General features: G+C 40.4%; 1 protein-coding gene across 1 annotated transcript in view; it reads left to right on the top strand.

Annotated features, from left to right (window-relative positions):
* MED24 (mediator complex subunit 24) overlaps positions 1–20116 on the top strand; it is a 119278-nt gene that overhangs the window by 93054 nt on the left and 6108 nt on the right. Inside the window, exons 21-24 of the mRNA XM_073683386.1 lie at positions 946–1127; positions 1203–1296; positions 2582–2681; positions 18439–18519. Coding sequence (XP_073539487.1) covers positions 946–1127; positions 1203–1296; positions 2582–2681; positions 18439–18519 — 457 coding nt within the window. The remainder of the gene's footprint in view (positions 1–945; positions 1128–1202; positions 1297–2581; positions 2682–18438; positions 18520–20116) is intronic.

The following is a 20116-nucleotide window of genomic DNA, read 5'->3' on the forward strand; positions in this document are numbered from 1 at the left end:
TACATAGGAAAGATTTCAATCACAAAGTTACACAATGTTGCAAGGTAATCTGGCAGAGATCAGAACAGTAGCTGTAACTACTGAGAAGAGTTGCCACTCTAAAAAGTTGGGCAATAAAATAATTAACCCTAAATTATTTTTATGGCCAAAGACAAATAAAATAGACTGTGAATATTTCCATAAGAGTTCATCGTCTGCGGCAGAAGAAGATCAGAAACTGCAGGTCCTCAGCCAAGTGATACAGTCATGACTATCTGCACTGGTCTTCAATTTCCTTTTTCTATTTCTGGAGGGCACAGAAGCCCTCCCAGCGCAGGGTGAAGACCCTCCCAGACTAGCAGATCAGGAGGACTTGGCAGCTGTACTGACGCGTCTGTTTTAAATATTCCTAATTCTTATTAAATATTGTTGCCCCCTTGCCGGAATAATACATTGAGCCATTCTTCTGTTATTCCTCCTGGAAATGTAGGAACTAATTGACAGTAAGGCATGCACCTACACACAAACTCTTTTTGATTAATGCTGATGCACCTTGTTGACGGGGAAAATGGTAGCACCTACTTGTCAATTTCTTGTTACATTTCCATGAGGAATAACAGAGGGGTGGCACAATGTAGATTTCTTTTAAAAGATGTTCCTAGAATTGATATTTTATTGAAAATATTTAGCAAGTATTAGCCAAAGGAGGAGGGTTCAAAATTTAAAAAAAAAAAAAAAAATTGTGATTAATATTTCTCACCCTGTCTTTTTACAGATAATTTGGCATGGGCCTGCTGTTGTTTTCTGGTGGGCATTCTCCTGCTTCTTGCTGGCAGATCTGATTGTGTATATTAAATGTTAGGATACTGATGAGCCAAGAGGAATGAGCAGGAAAAGTGTGGTGTCACCATAGGAGGCCGGTAGTTGAAGTCTTTTCCTTTTAAGCAGTTGTGTTCTTCTCTGCAGGAGCTGCTTAAAGAAACGCGGATGGAGTTTGCTGTGCGGGCGGTGGAGCTGCTGTATGCCATCTTCTGTCTGGACATGCAGCAGCTGACACTAACTCTCTTAGGACATGTGCTACCTTCACTGTTAACCGATTCTTCCAAGTGGCACACACTAATGGACCCGCCGGGCCGAGCATTGGCAAAGTGAGTACACCTACCCCTTAGGCATGCCGTCATGAATGTGTGCCACCCTCCTCCTCTTATAATCTTTTATTACAGATTGTCGGTCTGGTGCGCAATGACCTCATACTCCACCCATAATAAAGGACAACCATCCCCCCGACAGAGGAAAAGGCATAGAGAAGACATTGAGGTGCGTAGCAAGCAATCAGAGATTATAAAATATCATCCCTGTGGAGGAGGAAGTCAGCGGTGTCACCTACAGTGGCACCCCATCTTATACCTTTACATATAGAAATGTGTTGAATGACACAATTGACAGCCACATCAAGGGGTTGTCCGATACAGGAGAATCATTTATTTAAAGGGAATCTGTCACCAGGTCTTTGCCCACTAATCTGAGAGCAGCATGATATAGAGTCAGAGACCCTGATTCCAGCGATGTGTCACTTACTGGGCTGCTCGCTGTAGTTTTGATAACATCACTATTTTATTAGCAGGAGATTATCACTAGAGGACTAGTACACCTGCTGCAGGGTAGTCCTCCATATTTATGAGCTCTGTATAACCCCGCCCCAACACTGATTGGCAGATTTCTGTATATACTGTGCATAGGCAGAAAGCTGACAATCAGTAGTGTGAGTGGGGTTATACAGGGCACTTGTAGATTTGCAGCAGTTAAAACAGTAATTAATGTTGCCTTGTTGCTTTAACATGAAATGATACTGAACTGCAATTTCAGACTCTTAAAACAATTTTAAAAGGTGACTACATTCAGACAGCTTAATCTTATCTTCTAGAAAATATAATAAAGGGACAATTTTCAAATCACTTTATTTAGAAATGATGTCTCCTCGCCAAGTTGTCAGGTGTAATCTGTCTGTAGCAGTAGAGACACCGGGATTACAGGAATTGGTGCCGGGGCATTGTCTCTGCTCTTGCTCTCCTGTCTGCCATATTGTATTCACCAACTAGGATGATGGGAAACTTGCACTTTTCATACATAAACGTAATTATGGTTTGATGAATCTAATATATGGAACGTATCTATTGGGACAAATCACAAGTGGACCTGAAATCAGGGCGTTCCCTCATTGAAAGGAGTGTGGCCTAATGTTTGACACCATGCACCAAAATGTTCTGGCACAATTTTAGCCAACTAATAAAGGACGTAAACTTAGACTAGACTGTCTAAATGGGCATCAGATTTATTAAACATGAAGAACCACAATGATAAAGGTGTCACCTTTTACGACTGTCTAGTCGAAGTTGGCACTGTCTTAGAAATACAGATTTGGTAAATCTGCCCCTGTATCTTGCTCTTGCACTGTACTTTACACTACTTATAACAATATTCCTTTATTTCACAATGAGAAATGGTTTCCTGGATTATGGTGATGAAAGTTTTCATAGAATTATGGAAATTGCCAGAAAGCCGAAGAAGAATGTCGATTTAAACAATATGGTCTTCCTTGTAGGATTACAGTAGCCTCTTCCCATTGGATGATAACCAGCAGTCCAAACTAATGCGACTTCTCAGCTCCAATGACGAGGAGCACTCCGTACAAGCCAACCCCAGTAAGTAGCGTCTTCCCGGCACATGCAGGGGTTTCCTCTCCACCATGGTTCTTGTGAACAGATGAAAGTAACATTGATACATCCTTTATGTATAGCGTGTGTGGCCTCAGGCTAAATATTTATGTCACTTGAATGGACAGATATGTAGCTGCACATCTGGAATTACTAAACTCATCTGGTTCCTTTACGTTGCTTTACAGCTCACTATAATTGAAATTTGATGGTTGGATTGAGTTACTGTATTACCAGGAATATCATAGCGCTAAAACTGAAAACTGGATTTGATTTAGATGCTTAAAGGGATTGTCTGAGATTGCAAAAATCTCAGACAACCTCACCCCCCATCATTGGTTGGTGTCTTTTATTGCAACCTAAGTAATGAATAGTAAGTAGGGTAACAACACAGTCCCCAGAAAACATTAAAGTAGTATTCTCCTCTGTCCAAGTGATGCCATATTGCTAGCATAGATGTTATCGGCATCCTGACATGCAACATACATGTATGTCGCAGGTCGGGTGCAGGTGTATGGATCAGGCTCAGGAACTGAGCTTGTTTCCAAAAAGTTCCAGCACCTTATAAAACTGGCAGAATGCTAATCAAGGTAAGCCACTCACTGAAAGAAGACAGATTAGACTGATATGTACAACAAAAGTAGTTTTATCTCATCAGTGGGGATTAGGGCAGGAGGAACCACTCTTTTACTCTTTTGTTTTTGGTAAAGTGTTAAAAAATAAAAAGTTCCAGCGCCTATAGTGCTGGCAGAATGCTAATGAAGAGAAGCCGACCACTGAAAGAAGTAGATGGCATGTTAAAGAGCATGAAAATCAGGACAGATTACTTTTGTTGTACAAACTAGTCTAGTTTTATCTCGTTATGGGGGATTAGGGCAGGAGAAACCACTGTTTTACTCTGATTTTGGGTAAAACGATAAAAAATAAAAAGTTCCAGTCCATGTAGTTCTGGCAGAATGCTAATGAAGTGGAGCCACCCACTGAAAGAAGCAGATGGTGGGAAGTTACAGAGCATGAGAATCGGGAGAGTTTTTGTTCAGTTTAGACTGGTATGTAGATTAGTACTTTTAATGTGTGGTGAATTAGGGCAAGACAAACCACACTTTTACTCTAGTTTTGGATAAAATGGAAAAAAAAGTTCCAGCCCCTATAGCGCTGAACGAATGCTAATAAAGGGGAGCGAACTACTGAAAGGAGTAGGTGCCAGCTGTGTTATACGGCCAGCACCTCCCACTAACTACAGGGACTGGAGCGAACTGACTGTGTATTATGCTTTGATTATTGGATCCCGAGAGAAACCTTTTGGGGATTTTGTCTCTAAGATGTATTTTAAAATGGATCCTCTTCTCTAATACATAAACAGAAATGAGATTTCTGGATGCTTCTTCTGTAATTGAGCTGATGTTACTTGTGCAGCAGGCGGTTTTACACATTACAATCCGGCTGCCAATGCTTTGATTCTTTCACATCATATCCTGGTGGCAGTGGAGACGCACCCAGCCGCGGCATCTAGAGAATTCCCCTCTGGGAAGACAATAGTCCTGGTTAATGGTCTTGGCACCGTGACATGACAGGTTCGCCGTCGTCATGAATGAATAAAGCCGATATTTCCCCACTATTTTATATCGGCAGCTTCCTCTTTCTTTCTTACTGTGCGCTTCTTCTCACCTGTCAGGATTTGTGTATACTATTGTTTCTGTGGGCATACTGCTGGCACATGTACCGGCGGGTTGTCTCGGGAATTTTGGGATTTGTCACTTTTTTTTTTTTTTTTAGCAATAAAGCGTTATTATGAAGTAATTGTCGGCACAGACTGATCCTGTTATGTCTCATCACGACTTGACCTTTGGGTTAACATATGACAAGTGCTTCTGCCCAGAACACCTCATAGATCAGTGGGTGCACATCCACCCGAAAAGGAAACCCGGTCCAATCTTTTATCTGCCCCACTATAGGGCTGCACTAATGATTGCCATGGCTGTTACATGGAGCTCCAGAGAAATGTTCTGGAGGGTCAAGACACACCACATCATACTTGGCAAATAACTAATGTAGGCTTAAAGGGGCTTTCCACTGTCACTGTGCCTCTGTCATTGATTTCTTCTTGTCAGAACTATTTTTTGTCACTTTTTCCAACCATAATTTTTAAATTTTCATGTCAACATAACCGTATGAGGGTTTGTTTTTGTACAGGATGAGCTGCAATTTTTTAAAGGGAATAGGTCATCAGAAAATGGCAGATTGTTTAATTCAGGTTTTACTGTTAAATGAATTAAAAAAATGGCAATGTTTTTTATTTTTTTATATCACAATCTGTATTAAAAAAAGTTCTTACGTTTTTCACGCTGACCAGTAAGGCTAATCTACACTCTTACTTCCTGTCCTTTCAGGAAATGCACATGTACATTAGCAGCAATAGACTGATTGCATCTAATGAGCGTGTGCAATGATCATTGTGAAGAGAGAGGGAGCAGGGTCGGCCGTAACATTGTCTATTATGAATGGTGGATCCTGGGTTATTAGCCGTGTATTGGGTATACTTGACATTGTAAGACTGCGTCTGCTGATAAGGAAACTGCTGAAAACTCTTCCTGAAAGGACAGGAAATATGTGAAGTTTGCAAGATTACAAATTTAGCTTTCTTTTTCTTAATATAGATCATGATAGGAAATAAATTGCCAATTGCTGTACCTGTTAATTCCCAAACATATATATACAGTACAGACCAAAAGTTTGGACACACCTTCTCATTTGAAGTTTTTTCTGTATTTTCATGACTATGAAAATTGTACATTCACACTGAAGGCATCAAAACTATGAATTAACACATGTGGAATTATATACTTATCAAAAAAGTGTGAAACAACTGAAAATATGTCATATTCTAGGTTCTTCAAAGTAGCCACCTTTTGCCTTGATGACTGCTTTGCACACTCTTGGCATTCTCTTGATGAGCTTCAAGAGGTAGTCACCGGAAATGGTTTTCACTTCACAGGTGTGCCCTGTCAGGTTTAATAAGTGGGATTTCTTGCCTTATAAATGGGGTTGGGACCATCAGTTGTGTTGTGCAGAAGTCAGGTGGATACACAGCTGATAGTCCTACTGAATAGACTGTTAGCTGCTTTTTTCTTGCCATAATACAAATTCTAAGTAAAGAAAAATGAGTGACCAGCATTACTTTAAGAAATGAAGGTCAGTCAGTCCAAAAAATTGGGAAAACTTCGAAAGTGTCCCCAAGTGCAGTTGCAAAAACCATCTAGCGCTACAAAGAAACTGGCTCACATGAGGACCGCCCCAGGAAAGGAAGACCAAGAGTCACCTCTGCTTCTGAGGATAAGTTTATCTGAGTCACCAGCCTCATAAATCGCAGGTTAACAGCAGCTCAGATTAGAGACCAGGTCAATGCCACACAGAGTTCCAGCAGCAGACACATCTCTACAACAACTGTTATGAGGAGACTTTGTGCAGCAGGCCTTCATGGTAAAATAGCTGCTAGGAAACCACTGCTAAGGACAGGCAACAAGCAGAAGAGACTTGTTTGGGCTAAAGAACACAAGGAATGGACATTAGACCAGTGGAAATCTGTGCTTTGGTCTGATGAGTCCAAATTTGAGATCTTTGGTTCCAAACACCGTGTCATTGTGCGACGCAGAAAAGGTGAACGGATGGACTCTACATGCCTGGTTCCCACCGTGAAGCATGGAGGAGGAGGTGTGATGGTGTGGGGGTGCTTTGCTGGTGACACTGTTGGGGATTTATTCAAAATTGAAGGCATACTGAACCAGCATGGCTACCACAGCATCTTGCAGCGGCATGCTATTCCATAAGGTTTGCGTTTAGTTGGACCATCATTTACTTTTCAACAGGACAATGACCCAAACACACCTCCAGGCTGCGTAAGGGCTATTTGACCAAGAGGGAGAGTGATGGGGTGCTACGCCAGATGACCTGGCCTCCACAGTCACCAGACCTGAACCCAATCGAGATGGTTTGGGGTGAGCTGGACCGCAGAGTGAAGGCAAAAGGGACAACAAGTGCTAAGCATCTCTGGGAACTCCTTCAAGATTGTTGGAAGACCATTTCCGGTGACTACCTCTTGAAGCTCATCAAGAGAATGCCAAGAGTGTGCAAAGCAGTCATCAAAGCAAAAGGTGGCTACTTTGAAGAACCTAGAATATAAGACATATTTTCAGTTGTTTCTCACTTTTTTGTTAAGTATATAATTCCACATGTGTTAATTCATAGTTTTGATACCTTCAGTGTGAATGTACAATTTTCATAGTCATGAAAATACAGAAAAATCTTTAAATGAGAAGGTGTGTCCAAACTTTTGGTCTGTACTGTACATATGTTATTTTTTCTTAACAAACCAACTTTGGGACTTCTTGGCACCCTTACATTATATATTCTATAAATCAGTCTTATTGCCTCTCTCCAGGGGTCTTGCAATGCCCACCAAGCCCAAATTGTGTTTTAATCTGCTACTTCTGTAGGGCACTTTGCATCTGTTCTCGGGCTCATTTTCCATATTTTTTTGGGGGGTTGGGGGGGGGGGTTCTCTCCACTCTCTGAATCAACTGAGATATTCTTTGTGCCACATTCAGGATAAAGCTTGTGGAGAGTCCAACATTTCTTCCCAGACCTCCCCCTCTATTCTTCTTACACCCACTTCCCATTTCTCTTTAATGGGCTCCATTATGTCCCCAATGTGCTTAGACAACAATGTTTCCTCTGCTATTGATATTGTTCCCTTTGTGGCTTTAGAGTTGACATTATGCTCTAGAACTGCTGAGGATCCTATAATTTAACCACTTACTGACATCTAACGTGCTGGTACGTCATATAGCTCCCTGATTTTGATGCAGGCTCATAAGCCGAGCCCGCATCTTTCCTGGCAGATGACGGCAACATTATTCTGCCTCTAACAGCCGCAGGTGGACCAGATGGGTAGCCATGACAGCCAGTGGTCTGCTAAAGTGCTTGTCATGACGTTACTCCTGTGAAAGCCAGCCTGTAGGAGACGTGATTTTTGCTGTGCATAGCAATACTGTGGTATTGCTGTGTATAGTAGAATCGGTCAGACAATCACAGGTTTAAGTCCCCTAAGGGGACTAACAAGTACAGTTGAAAGTGAAAAGAAATATATAATTTTTTTTTTTAAATAGGAAAAATATAAAAGTTAAATTCGCCCCCTTTTCCCTCCAATTAAAAATAAAGATATAAAAAAATACACATAATTAGTGTAGCTGCGTTCAGAAGTCCGATTTCTCAAAATATAAAATTAATCTGATCAGTAAACCGCATAGCGAGAAGAAAAAATCGAAACGCCAGAATTATGGTACTTTTTTTCGACTGCCACCTCACTGCGATAAAATGCTATAAGAGTTGATCAAAACATCATATCTAACTCAAAATGGTATCCATAAAAACGTCAGCTCAGGGTGCAAAAAATAAGCCTTCACACAGCACCATCGATCAAAAATGTAAAACGTTCCGGATATCGGAAAATGGCCACACAAGTACATTTTTTTTCACCACTTAAATAAAAAACAAACAAACTATGCATGTTTGGTATCTGTGTAATTGTACTGACCTGGAAAATCAAATTACCAGGTCAGTTTTACCATATAGTGAACATGGTAAAAGAAAAAAATAAATTGCAGAATTGCACTTTGTTTTTTTTTTTTACTATTTCAACGCACTTGGAATTTTTTCCCTACTTTCCAACACATAACATTAAAAAATGAATGGTAAAAAAGAAGTCTCATATGGCTATATGGACAGAACAATAAAAAACTTATAGCTCTTGGGAAGAAAAAACAAAAGTGCCAAAAAAAAAACGGAAAATCGCCCCATCAGGAAGGGGATAAATTAGTTGTTCTAGCTTGAGTCTGTATTGCATGTCGGAGTTGAAGAAACTGATAGAACGTGTTATTTGATAATGTAAACTCCTCTTTAAGCTGCTGAAAACTTTTCACAATTCCTCTGGCAAATAGCCGACATAAGTATTTATCCCCTTTTAGTTCCCACTATTGAAACTTTCTAACGGATAGATTTCCCTCAAATATGAATTTGGCCTTTATCCTAAATGTCTCACTAGAGTTCCACTTGTCCCAAATCTATCCATAAAATTAAAATTTTAATAGTGCTGCCATATTCTGATCCCTATGACTTTTTTTTTTATTCCATTGATTGTTCTCTTCTTGCAAAGTTTTTGGCAGTTTTTTATTTAGTAGCAATATAGGGTGCATACAAGTTTTTGATCTTTTTTTCTGAATAGCTATTCTAGCATTATTAGTTCATGCCCTTCACAATGTAGAATTAATATGGGAATATTTAAAGGAGTTGTCCACTACTAGGACAGCCTCTTCTTGATCTAAATGTTTGGCCCCAATAAAATAAAAAAGCCCCTTCCAGCGGTTTCAGCACTCTCGTTCCCGGGGATCTCGTGCGGTTGTTATGACACGTGAGCCCTGCACCCAGTCATCGCTGGAGTCACTGTCGTCGCCTTCTGTCGAATTGGACATGGAGGCAGTCCGGGCTGCAGCGGATCTGTCTTCCTATTAATGTTCGATTTGTCTGAAGACGAGGACAGTGACTCCGGCACTAATTGGGCGCAGGGCTCACGTGTCATAACAACCGCATGAGATCCCCGGAAACGCGAGTGCTGAAACCGCTGGAACGGCGCCGGCACGGGAGGTGAGTAGAGGCTTTTTTATTTTATCAGGGCCAAGTGTGGGGTATGATAAGGCATTGTGGACAACTTCTTTGATAAGACTTTTTACAGAAGCAGCTGTACTATTAATTGGTTATTTTTTTAAGGTTTGTTTTGTTTTTTAAATGTATGATTTTTTTTTTTTCTTTTTGGGTGGGGGAGGTGGGTCTTGTATGTCAGTTGCTTATTTATTGCAGTCAGCAGTCCACTATTAGGACAGCCCCTTCTCAATCTGAATGTTTGCCTCCATTAAAATAAAAAATCCTATACTCTCCTCCCATGCCGGCGCTATTTCAGCACTCATGTTCCCAGGGTTCACGTGAGGTTGTTATGACTCATGAGCCCGGCGCCCAATCAGCGCTCTTGTCACTGTCACTGCCTTCGGACATATAAGTAATCAGCTGGAAGTGAGCGGACTCCCTCTTGATTATTTATTCGTCTGAAAGAGGGAACAGTGATGCCGACGTTGGTTGGGCGCTGGGTCAACGTGTCATAACAACCTCATATGAGCCCTGGGAACGCGAGTGCCGACACCGCTGGAATGATGCCAGCACGGGACGGGGACTGTAGGTGTGTCTATTTTTATGGGTACCAACAAACAGATTGAGAAGGGGTTGTCCTAGTAGTAGACATCCCCTTTAAGGAGAATAAATACTAAGCTGGCAGACATGGGTGGAGGGCCTCCTTTAAGCCACTGACTACCATAACAATTTACCAACAAACCATGATCACACTGTGGGAGCAATGAAGACAGATGCTACCATTAAGGAGCGCAAAGAAAGTCGAAGTTTCATAGTTTGTACTCAGTGTTCCTTATTCAACTCAGTTGCTTTGCCACGGGAACATATTCAATGTGAACAGGTCTTAATTCTGTGCAGGGACGTAGCCTATTGACAAGAAATGGTAATGGCCAGTTATCTGTCTAGTCTTCATTTTCAAGCAGACTAAGAGAATGACACAATCCAGAGTTCCAGGAAAAGATGCTCCAGAATTGTAATATTAGGGACAATATAGGACTTTCCTAAACCAGTCCTGTCAGGAGAGCTGATGAAGCCTCTTTCGCACCTTATATTTGACTCCTTGCATTCTTTTCTAGTGTAAAATTGTTAATGCAATGTCATATACTTCTTGAGCAGTCTCCGAGCCCTCAAGTGGTGTTTTTCTTTCATATCTTGCCCCATACTTTTGGTGAAGTTTTAACCAGATTTCACCATGCATATTGCATGCATTATTAACCCCTTAATGTCCACTTATTCTAGACTAACTACACTCCTTTTTATTGCGGTCGTGAAAGCGGCTTTACTATAGCAATGCTCTGCTGCATTGGCAGAAATCTGTATCTGCACCGATGATGGCCATTAAACCACAGAGATGCTCGTGTGACCCCGGCCTAACATTCCCAGTTTTATTACAGGGTATTAGATAAGTGATCAGACCATTGGTAGTTCAAATTCCATAGTGGGACGACGTAAAAAAAAATCAATAAAATTTGTAAAAATGTAAAGAGACCCCTGCCCATTCCCCTGCAAAAGAAAGCAAAAATAATAGCAGAAAATGTTTTCACCATTAAATTAACAGCTTTTTTGTTAAAAAAATCAAAAAGTCATATATCAAAGAAAAATTAAAGGTTTCACTGAAAACCTCAAATTGTCCCACAAAAAAACAAGATTTCATACAGCCCTGTTGGCAGAAAAATGGCGATGCAAAAAAAAACTATTTTTTTCAATACATTGTTTTTTAGTGTGCAAAAGTAGCAAAGCGTGTAAAACCCTCCATAAATCTGATATCCACAGTTGTACCCACCCAAAGAACAAAACTGTCTGATAACTTTTACTATAGTGTTAAAAAAAATATATATATATATATATATTTCAGCTGTCAACTGAAAATAGAAAAATTACAGCGCTCAGAATATGGCGATGGTTCTTTTTTTTTTTTTAATACTAATTACCCCCGTGGTTTGCACATTAATGACTTAATGACCGGGCCAATTTTTACAATTCTGACCACAGTCACTTTATGAGGTAATTACTCTGGAACGCTTCAACGGATCTCACTGACTCTGAGATTGTTTTTTCATGACATATTGTACTTCATGATAGTGGTAAAATTTCTTCTATATCACTTGCGTTTATTTGTGAAAAAACAGAAATTTGACCAAAATTTCGCAATTTTCAAAATTTGAAATTTTCATGCTCTTAAATCAGAGAGATATGTCACACAAAATAGTTAATACATAACATTTCCCACATGTCAACTTTAAATCAGCACAATTTTGGAACCAAATTTTTTTTTTTTAGGAGCTTATAAGGGTTAAAAGTTGACCAGCGATTTCTCATTTTTCCAACAAAATTTACAAGACCATTTTTTTAGGGACCGCATCACATTTGAAGTGACTTTGAGGGGCCTTTATGACAGAAAATATCTAAAAGGGACACCATTCTAAAAACTGTACCCCTCAAGGTGCTCAAAACCATATTCAAGAAGTTTATTAACCCTTCAGGTGCTTCACAGGAATTTTTGGAGTGTGGAAGAAAACAATGAACATTTAACTTTTTCCACAAAAATGTTACTTTCAGACCCACATTTTTTTATTTTCGCAAGGGGAACCAGAAAAAATGGACCCCAAAATTTGTTGTGCAATTTTTCCTGAGCACGGCAATACCCCATATGTGAGGGAAAACCACTGTTTGGGCACACGGCAGGGTTCAGAAGGGAAGGAGCGCCATTTGACGTTTTGAATGTAAAATTTGTTTAAAATAATTAGCGGACGTCATGTCGCATTTGTAGAGCCCCTGATGTGCCTAACCAGTGGAAACCCCCCACAACTGACCCCATTTTGGAAACTAGACCCCTCATGGAACTTCTCTAGATGTGTGGTGAGCACCCTGAACCCCCAGGTGCTTCACAGAAGTTTATAACATAGAGCCGTGAAAATGAAAAAAAATAAATGTTTTTCCACAAAAATGATCTTTTAGCCCCAAATGTTTTATTTTCACAAGGGTAAGAGGAGAAAATGGACCCCAAAAACTGTTGTTCAATTTCTCCTGAGTATGCCGATACCCCATATGTTAGGAAAATACACTGTTTGGGCACTTGGCAGGGTTCAGAAGGGAAGGAGCACTCTGTGACTTTTTGAATGGAAAATTGCCTGGAATTGAGAGCAAATGACATGTCGCGTTTGGAGAGCCCCTGATGTGCCTAAACAGTGGAAACCTCCCACAAGTGACCCCGTTTTGAAACTACACCCCTTTTATCAATGGGTATAGTGGTATATTTTGAACCCAGAGGTACGACACAGAAATTGATAACATTAGGTCATCATATTGAATAAGTTGTCATTAGTCTTGAGCACAAGTGCTCACTACTTGAGTTTGCATCGGGTACTTGGGTATGCACCATGTATCGCGAATGCTCGAGTCCCCGCCCCACATGTTTCACAGTTATTAGATACCCAAGAAAAAACACGGGGGGATCGCTCGTGCATTGCAGGCAATCCCTGTGAGTTTTTTTGGCTGTATAACAGCTGCGAAACATATGGAGCGGAGACTCGAGCACCCGCGATACTCGGTGCATACCCGAACACCCAATGCAATCTCAAGTAGCGAGCACTTACGCTCAACACTAGTTGCCATATCGTTGTCATTTTTTTTTTCTTTACTTTTGAAAAAATCCCAACCCTAGCACAACCCTAACCCTAGCAAAACCGTAACCCTTTTTTTTTCAAAGACTAGTCTCTGCATCGCCATATTTTGAGAGCTATAATTTTTCCAGATTTCAGCCGACAAAGTCACGTAATGGCTTGTTTTTTGCGGGGCAAGTTGACGTTTTTATTGGTATTATTTTCGGGCACGTGACCTTTTTTGGTTGCTTTTTATTTCGATTTTTGGGAGGCAGAATAAACAAAAACCAATAATTCAGGAACTTTTCTTTATGCCATTCCGCGTTGGGAAAATTGATAAGGTAGCTTTATTCTTCGGGTCAGTACGATTACAACGGTACCACATTTATATTGTTTTTTTTATGTTTTGGTGCTTTTACACAATAATAACTATTTTATAGAAAAAATATTTTTGTGTATCGCTTTATTCTGAGAGCTATAACTTTTTTATATTTTGGCTGATGGAACTGTATGGCGGCTTGTTGTTTGCGGGACAAGATGACGTTTTCAGCGGTACCATTTTTATTTACGGTACATTCATCTTTTTGATCGTGTTTTATTCCATTTTTTTGTTTGACGGTATGATGATAAAGCATAATTTTTTGCTTTGTTTTTATTTATTTTTTTTACCTTGTTCACTAAAGGGGTTAACTAGGTTAGGTCGTTCCGGATGCGGCGATACCAAATATATGTGTACTTTTACTGGTTTGTTTTTTTTCATAATAATATTTATTTATGGGTACAGTCTATTTTTATTTTTTAGGATTATTTTTTCTTTTTTTTTTAAATATTTTTACAAAAAATGTTGTTGTTTTTTTTTTACTGTCTGACACTTTTCTTTTTACTTTTACACTTTGTCCCACTATGGAAGTTTCACTTTTTGAAGGCAGATCGCTTGCATAGCATAGAAATGCAGCAGCAGCATCTCTATGCTATGCAGGCTGCAGCCCCTGCACACACAAGTTAGTTAGACCGCGCACTGAGCACTATCTAGCTAACTTGCTGATGCCTGGTGACCCGGATGTCATCATGACGACATCGGGTCACCCTGGCACCTACCGGGACCCAGCACAGACAGCACTGGACGCCGAAGAGGAGGTAAGTAAGCCGCACTTACCTCCCCTTGCTCCCGGAATGCTGCAATCAACTTTGATCGCAGCATTTCGGGGGTTAATGTGCTGGGAGTGGTGCAGGACTGGCACATAGCACCGAGTGTCAGCTGTGACAATCAGCTGACACCCGACACCGATCGCCCCGTACCGCTTGTCCCGCACTGCTTGTGCGCGGGCGCGATCCCGTGATGCTTAATAGTACGTACCTGGTCCAAAAGGCCCAGGTCAGTATATGACATACTATTACTGATCACATTAGAAAGACGTTAAAGGGGTGGTCCAGTACTTTATATTGATGGCCTGGCACTCCCATCGAACAGCTGTTTTTGGTGTTGGTGGTGGGTAGATGTTATCAGTTGCAGAGCGAAACAGCACATCTCCATTAACTGTATAGTGGCTGCGGCTGGGTACTGTACACCCTTCCCAATTCAAATAAATTTAAGGTTGGACTTCAGAAAGGCAGATTTTAATGGACTCAGAAAGAGGGTAGGAAAGGTCCAATGGCTGGATGTTCTTAAGGGCAGAAATAATCAAGAAGGGTAGGAGTTTTGCTAAATGAAATTCTCACTGCACATTCCGTAACATTCCCGAAAAGAAGGAAGAATTGGAAGCATTTAAAGAGACCAGGATAGATGACCACAGAACTTAAACACTTGCTAAAAAGGAAAAATGAAATATATATTAAATGGAAAGAAGGGGGCATATCTAAAGAAGAATATAATGCTGTCTTCAGGGAATGCAGGGCAAGCATTAGAAGAGCTAAAGCCAGTAATGAAGTGAGGCCAAAAGCACTAAAAATGGATTTTGAGGGTATGTCAAAAGAAAAGTCAAAGATGCTATGGTATTTTTACAGGATAAAAAGGGTAAGTGGTCAAAAATGATGTTGAGAAGGATGAACTTTTAAATTCCTATTTTGCATCTGTGTTCTCTAAGAAAGCAAATGTAACACCAACTGATCTTCACTGTGCTATCGAAGGCATAAAATAATCCACACTATCTATAAACAAAGAGACGCTGAGGGAACACTTAGCTACAGTAATTTAAATGAATTTAAATCTCCTTGTACAGATGAATTACATCCTAGGGCACTGAAAGAGATAGCAGAGGGAATTGCAGAACCACTAGCCAGAATCTTTGAAACCTCTTGGAGAGCAGGAGAAGTCCCAGAAGATTAGAGAAGGACAAATGTTGGTCTGTCTTCAAAAAAGGAAAGAAGATGGAGGCATGAAATTACAGTCCAGTGAGCCTTACTTCTATGCCAGGAAAGATCTTTGAACAAATTATTAAACAGCATGTATGTAATTACTTGGATAATACAATAATTAACCAGACCCAGCATGGGTTTGTAGCAAACAAGTCATGCCAGGGTAATCTAATTTACTTCTATGATAAAATCACTGACTGGGTGGATCAAGGAAATTAGGTCGATATAGTATATCTCGACTTCAGCAAAGCAATTTGATAAAGTATCTCATACTATCCTTAATGAAAAAATGACCAAGTTTGGGATTAAAAAGGCTACAGTTAGGTGGATTCATAACTGTCTCAGTGATCGTACTAAGAGTGGTAAAAAATGGTTGCACATCCAAATGGAAGAGTGTTTCAAGTGGGGTACCATAAGGCTCTGTCTTGGCCCCAGTATTCTTCAACATTTTTATAAATGATCTAGATAAGGGAACTGAAGTAAACTAATCAAATTTGAAGACGATGCAAAGCTAGGAGGGATAGCTAACACTAGAGAAGACAAAGTAAGGATTCAGAAGGATCTAGATGAGCTTGAACAATGGGCAGCTACTAATAGAGTGGTATTTAACAGGGAGAAATACAAGATTCTGCATCTGTGAAAGAAATATTAAGAATGGGAGGAATAGAACTAAGCAACAGTGCATGTGGAAAAGACTTGGGTATACTAATAGATCACAGACTGCACAGAGTCTACAGTGTGATGCAGCAGCAAAAAAGGCAAACACTGTTCTGGGATGTATTGAGTGAAGCTTAGAGTCTAGATCACGTGAAGTAATTATCCCCCCTATTCCTCCTTGGTCAGACCTCATCTGGAATACTGTGTCCAGTTCTGGGCACCACATTTTAAAAAAGACATTGAAAAACTAGAGCAAGTTCAGAGAAGAGCTACCAGGATGGTGAGCGGGACTGCAAACTATAGCTTGCAAAAAAGAAGGCTAAGAGGAGACTTAATAGCAGTCTACAAATCTCTGAAGGGATGTCACAGTGTAGAGGGATCATCCTTATTCTCATTTGTACATGGAAACACGAGAAGTAATGGCATGAAACAGAAAGGGAGAAAATACTGATTAGACATTATAAAAAAACTTTTTGACAGTGAGGGTGATCAATGAGTGGAACAGGCTGCCATGAGAGGTGGTGAGTTCTCCTTCAATGGAAGTCTTCAAACGGAGGCTGGACAGACATCTGTCTGAGATGGTTCAGTGAATCCTGCATTGACCAGGGGGTTGGCACGATGACCCTGGAGGCCTATTCTAACTAACATTCTATGAACGAGGGTGGATCTGCAGTACCCCACTTTGGCTACTGTATAGTTGACAGAGCTGTTCTGTTCCACTCCACAACTGATCGAATCTGGCAGGCTCCACTGATTTTTGTATTGATAACCTATCGTAAGGATAAGGCCAGCAATATAAAAGTACTGGACAACCCCCATAATGCAAAATAGGAACTAAACCTTTCATGTGCATAGTTTTTTCCCTTTTGTCTGTACACTCATGCCTATGTCATGTCACTGTACCCATTGTTGCTGTTTTTCCAATACAATTGTACAATTGGGGTAAGTATGCAAGTATTGGGAAAGATGGAAACAATACAGTGAAGTTCTTTACAACCACGGACGTGACTTGCTGAAACTATAGGAAAAAAATAGTATTTGAACAACTTCCTTTCCGTGACTTGTAAAACTCTTCCTTCTTCTTTCTCTGTTATTCATGGTCAGCAGGATACTCTGTGGCACAAGTGATTGTTTCTGTGTCAGAAGTAGCGATGACTCTCGCCTTTTGCATCCGGTGGCCAAATAATTTAGTGCTGGCCAGATGACCTCAGTGTTATGGATGCCGGGTGCTGTAATTTTGGAATCTTGAAGTTGAAAACTTCCTGTGTTCTGAGATGCTTATGTTTTGGATCAGATGAGGATCATAATCAGAGCGTTCCTGATAAAACTTGTGTTCACGTTATATTGATGCAAGTCTATTAGTAGTACTGTGTGATGTCAGTACATTTTTGTCAGAACGGTCCCCTGGCAATAAGCAGATGCTCTTTTGTTCCACGATTCAGACCAGCAGATTCCAGTAAGTGTTCCAATTCCCTGCAGCGCCTCCGCAGGTAAAATTACACAGTTCTTGGTGAAATCATTGAGGGTGTCCATGTAATGCAAAAAATACATCAGGTCCTCCAAAGTGAGAAAGACGGTTTTTGTAGCCACTATATCCGTTCTGATAACATGAGGTTCCTGGATGGGAGCCTCCCCGTATTGATTCCGATTCTGCTAATATTTTTGAACACACAGTTCACATTTGACACCTACCTGTAGTCATTGATCTCAAGTGCTTGGTATTTCTTTCAGTTGGTTGCTAAGTTTTTGGTTTATATACTACTGATCTAGACTTTTTGGCTCCTTGATTGCTCTGGTTGGCTCCGAAATCTTACTGATCTAATTCAGATTCACAACTTGGATGACTGTCTGTGGTCTCTCCTGATTCCCCCATAAAACAGCATGTTCCGCCATACGTATTTCAGTGTTGTGTATAGATGGTAAAAGTTTATACCTTTCTCATCTGTCAGAGGATCATCTCCCGGCAGTCCAAAGGATTGGGCATGTTGAAAGTCAGCATGTCTAATATTTCCTTCCACGCAGATGTTAAAGGGGTATTCCGGGTCCTCTCGCTTCTACATTGGGAGCTGGTTATGATACAGTTATTTACAACTGCCAATATGCATGTGTGTTTGGCAGATGTAGTGTACCTGAACAAGTACATAATACCTACCAATTTTGCACACTTCCCGGCAGGTATCAGTAGACAAGACATTACCTCCCTTACCTTCCAATTGGGAGGTAAAATGAGCCAGTATACCCCTTTTAAGGTGAATGAGAGGGTTAAAGGATCAGGCATATTGGGTTCCAACACATCTAGTCCTTTGGCCGCTGCCATTCACATAGGCTTCTAGCCAGTTTTAATTGTATAAATGGCCCAATAAAACTTTTTTGTTTCTTTTTGTTGCTTCCAACAGCAGATCGTCCAATGAACAGCTCCCTTTCTGCCTCACAGATCCATAACATCAGCTCTAAAGAGCCACTAAACAGGGTGCTAGGTAAGTTCCGCCATATTAATATGTGAACTCTAAGCAAACTGTGAGTGACAATGATACCCTTTAAGTCTGTACAAATCTTTGCATTCACTGGCAGTAGGCGGAGATCTTAAAAATGGTGTGAGATGTAAAGGGGTTGTCCCATGATCTTTCATCAGGAGGTCACCGCTTCCCTTCCTCCTGGCTTCCTGCTTGCCTCGGACCAGTGTGCTCCTGAATGATTGACAGTTCGGACCAGTCTCATTGCTGTACTGAGTCCCCCCAGTACTGCGAAATGATGCAGCTTTGCTAACCATGCACTGCAATGATCCAGCCGGCTGCAGTGCAGTGCCTACAGATTCGATATTGGAAAGAGGTGGCCAGTATCCTAGGCAACAAACCGTCAACAATACAATTAAAAAAAATGTATTACTAAAATAAATTGTAAATTTGCTTATTTTTATAATCACTTTGCAATTTTATGCATGAAGTACATTAGAAAGCCTTCCACTATACTGTGGTTAGGCTTTATGTACATGAGCTGGAGGATACCTCCTTTACCTAATATAGCTCACTGATGGTCAGCCCCTTAGGAAGCTGAGCTATGTAGTGCTATTTGACAGAGTCCTCAGGCTGGAAACTTGGTGATTAGTTTGTTGGAGATTTTCTGCCCTTGTAAAAAATAGTGACGCATTTTAGGGTCAAAAAACTCCATTATTAACCCATGAGTACAGACACAGTAGAAATAATGTGTTAACTCACAGTTATACTCTTTAATTTCTTAGGATTGCTGAGACATACTCCATTCAGATGGAGTTCCACTGTAAACCACAGTCCTTGATGCCATATCTTGTATGGGGAAATACATTCTCCATAATCCTACCGACATGGTATTTCCTAACTTGCAAGTGAACAATTACTCATACAGTGTTCGGGCCAAAAACTACTACGTATTACAAATCTATCAAGTGTATAAATTGTAAACTTCTTTTTTTTTTATGAAGAAAATTTTAAAAAAAATGAAAAAAAATTATGCAACGCCTCCGCAGGTGAAATTAAACATTACATAGTGCAAAATTTATATTATATTATAATATATATATATTAGTACAGACCAAAAGTTTGGACACACCTCATTTAAAGATTTTTCTGTATTTTCATGACTATGAACACATCAAAACTATGAATTAACACATGTGGAATTATATAGTTAACAAAAAAGTGTGAAACAACTGATAATATGTCTTATATTCTAGGTTCTTCAAAGTAGCCACCTGTTGCTTTGATGACTGCTTTGCACACTCTTGGCATTCTCTTGATGAACTTCAAGAGGTAGTCACCGGAAATGGTCTTCCAACAATCTTGAAGGAGTTCCCAGAGATGCTTAGCACTTGTTGGCCCTTTTGCCTTCACTCTGCGGTCCAGCTCACCCCATCTCGATTGGGTTCAGGTCTGGTGACTGTGGAGGCCAGGTCATCTGGCGTAGCACCCCATCACTCTCCTTCTTGGTCAAATAGCCCTTACACAGCCTGGAGGTGTGTTTGGGGTCTTTGTTCTGTTGAAAAATAAATGATGGTCCAACTAAACGCAAACTGGATGGAATAGCATGCCACTGCAAGAT

Source organism: Phyllobates terribilis, unplaced genomic scaffold (assembly GCF_046119375.1).
Source record: "Phyllobates terribilis strain yellow unplaced genomic scaffold, ASM4611937v1 Scaffold_5__5_contigs__length_657084704, whole genome shotgun sequence".
Taxonomy (NCBI): Eukaryota; Metazoa; Chordata; class Amphibia; order Anura; family Dendrobatidae; genus Phyllobates; species Phyllobates terribilis.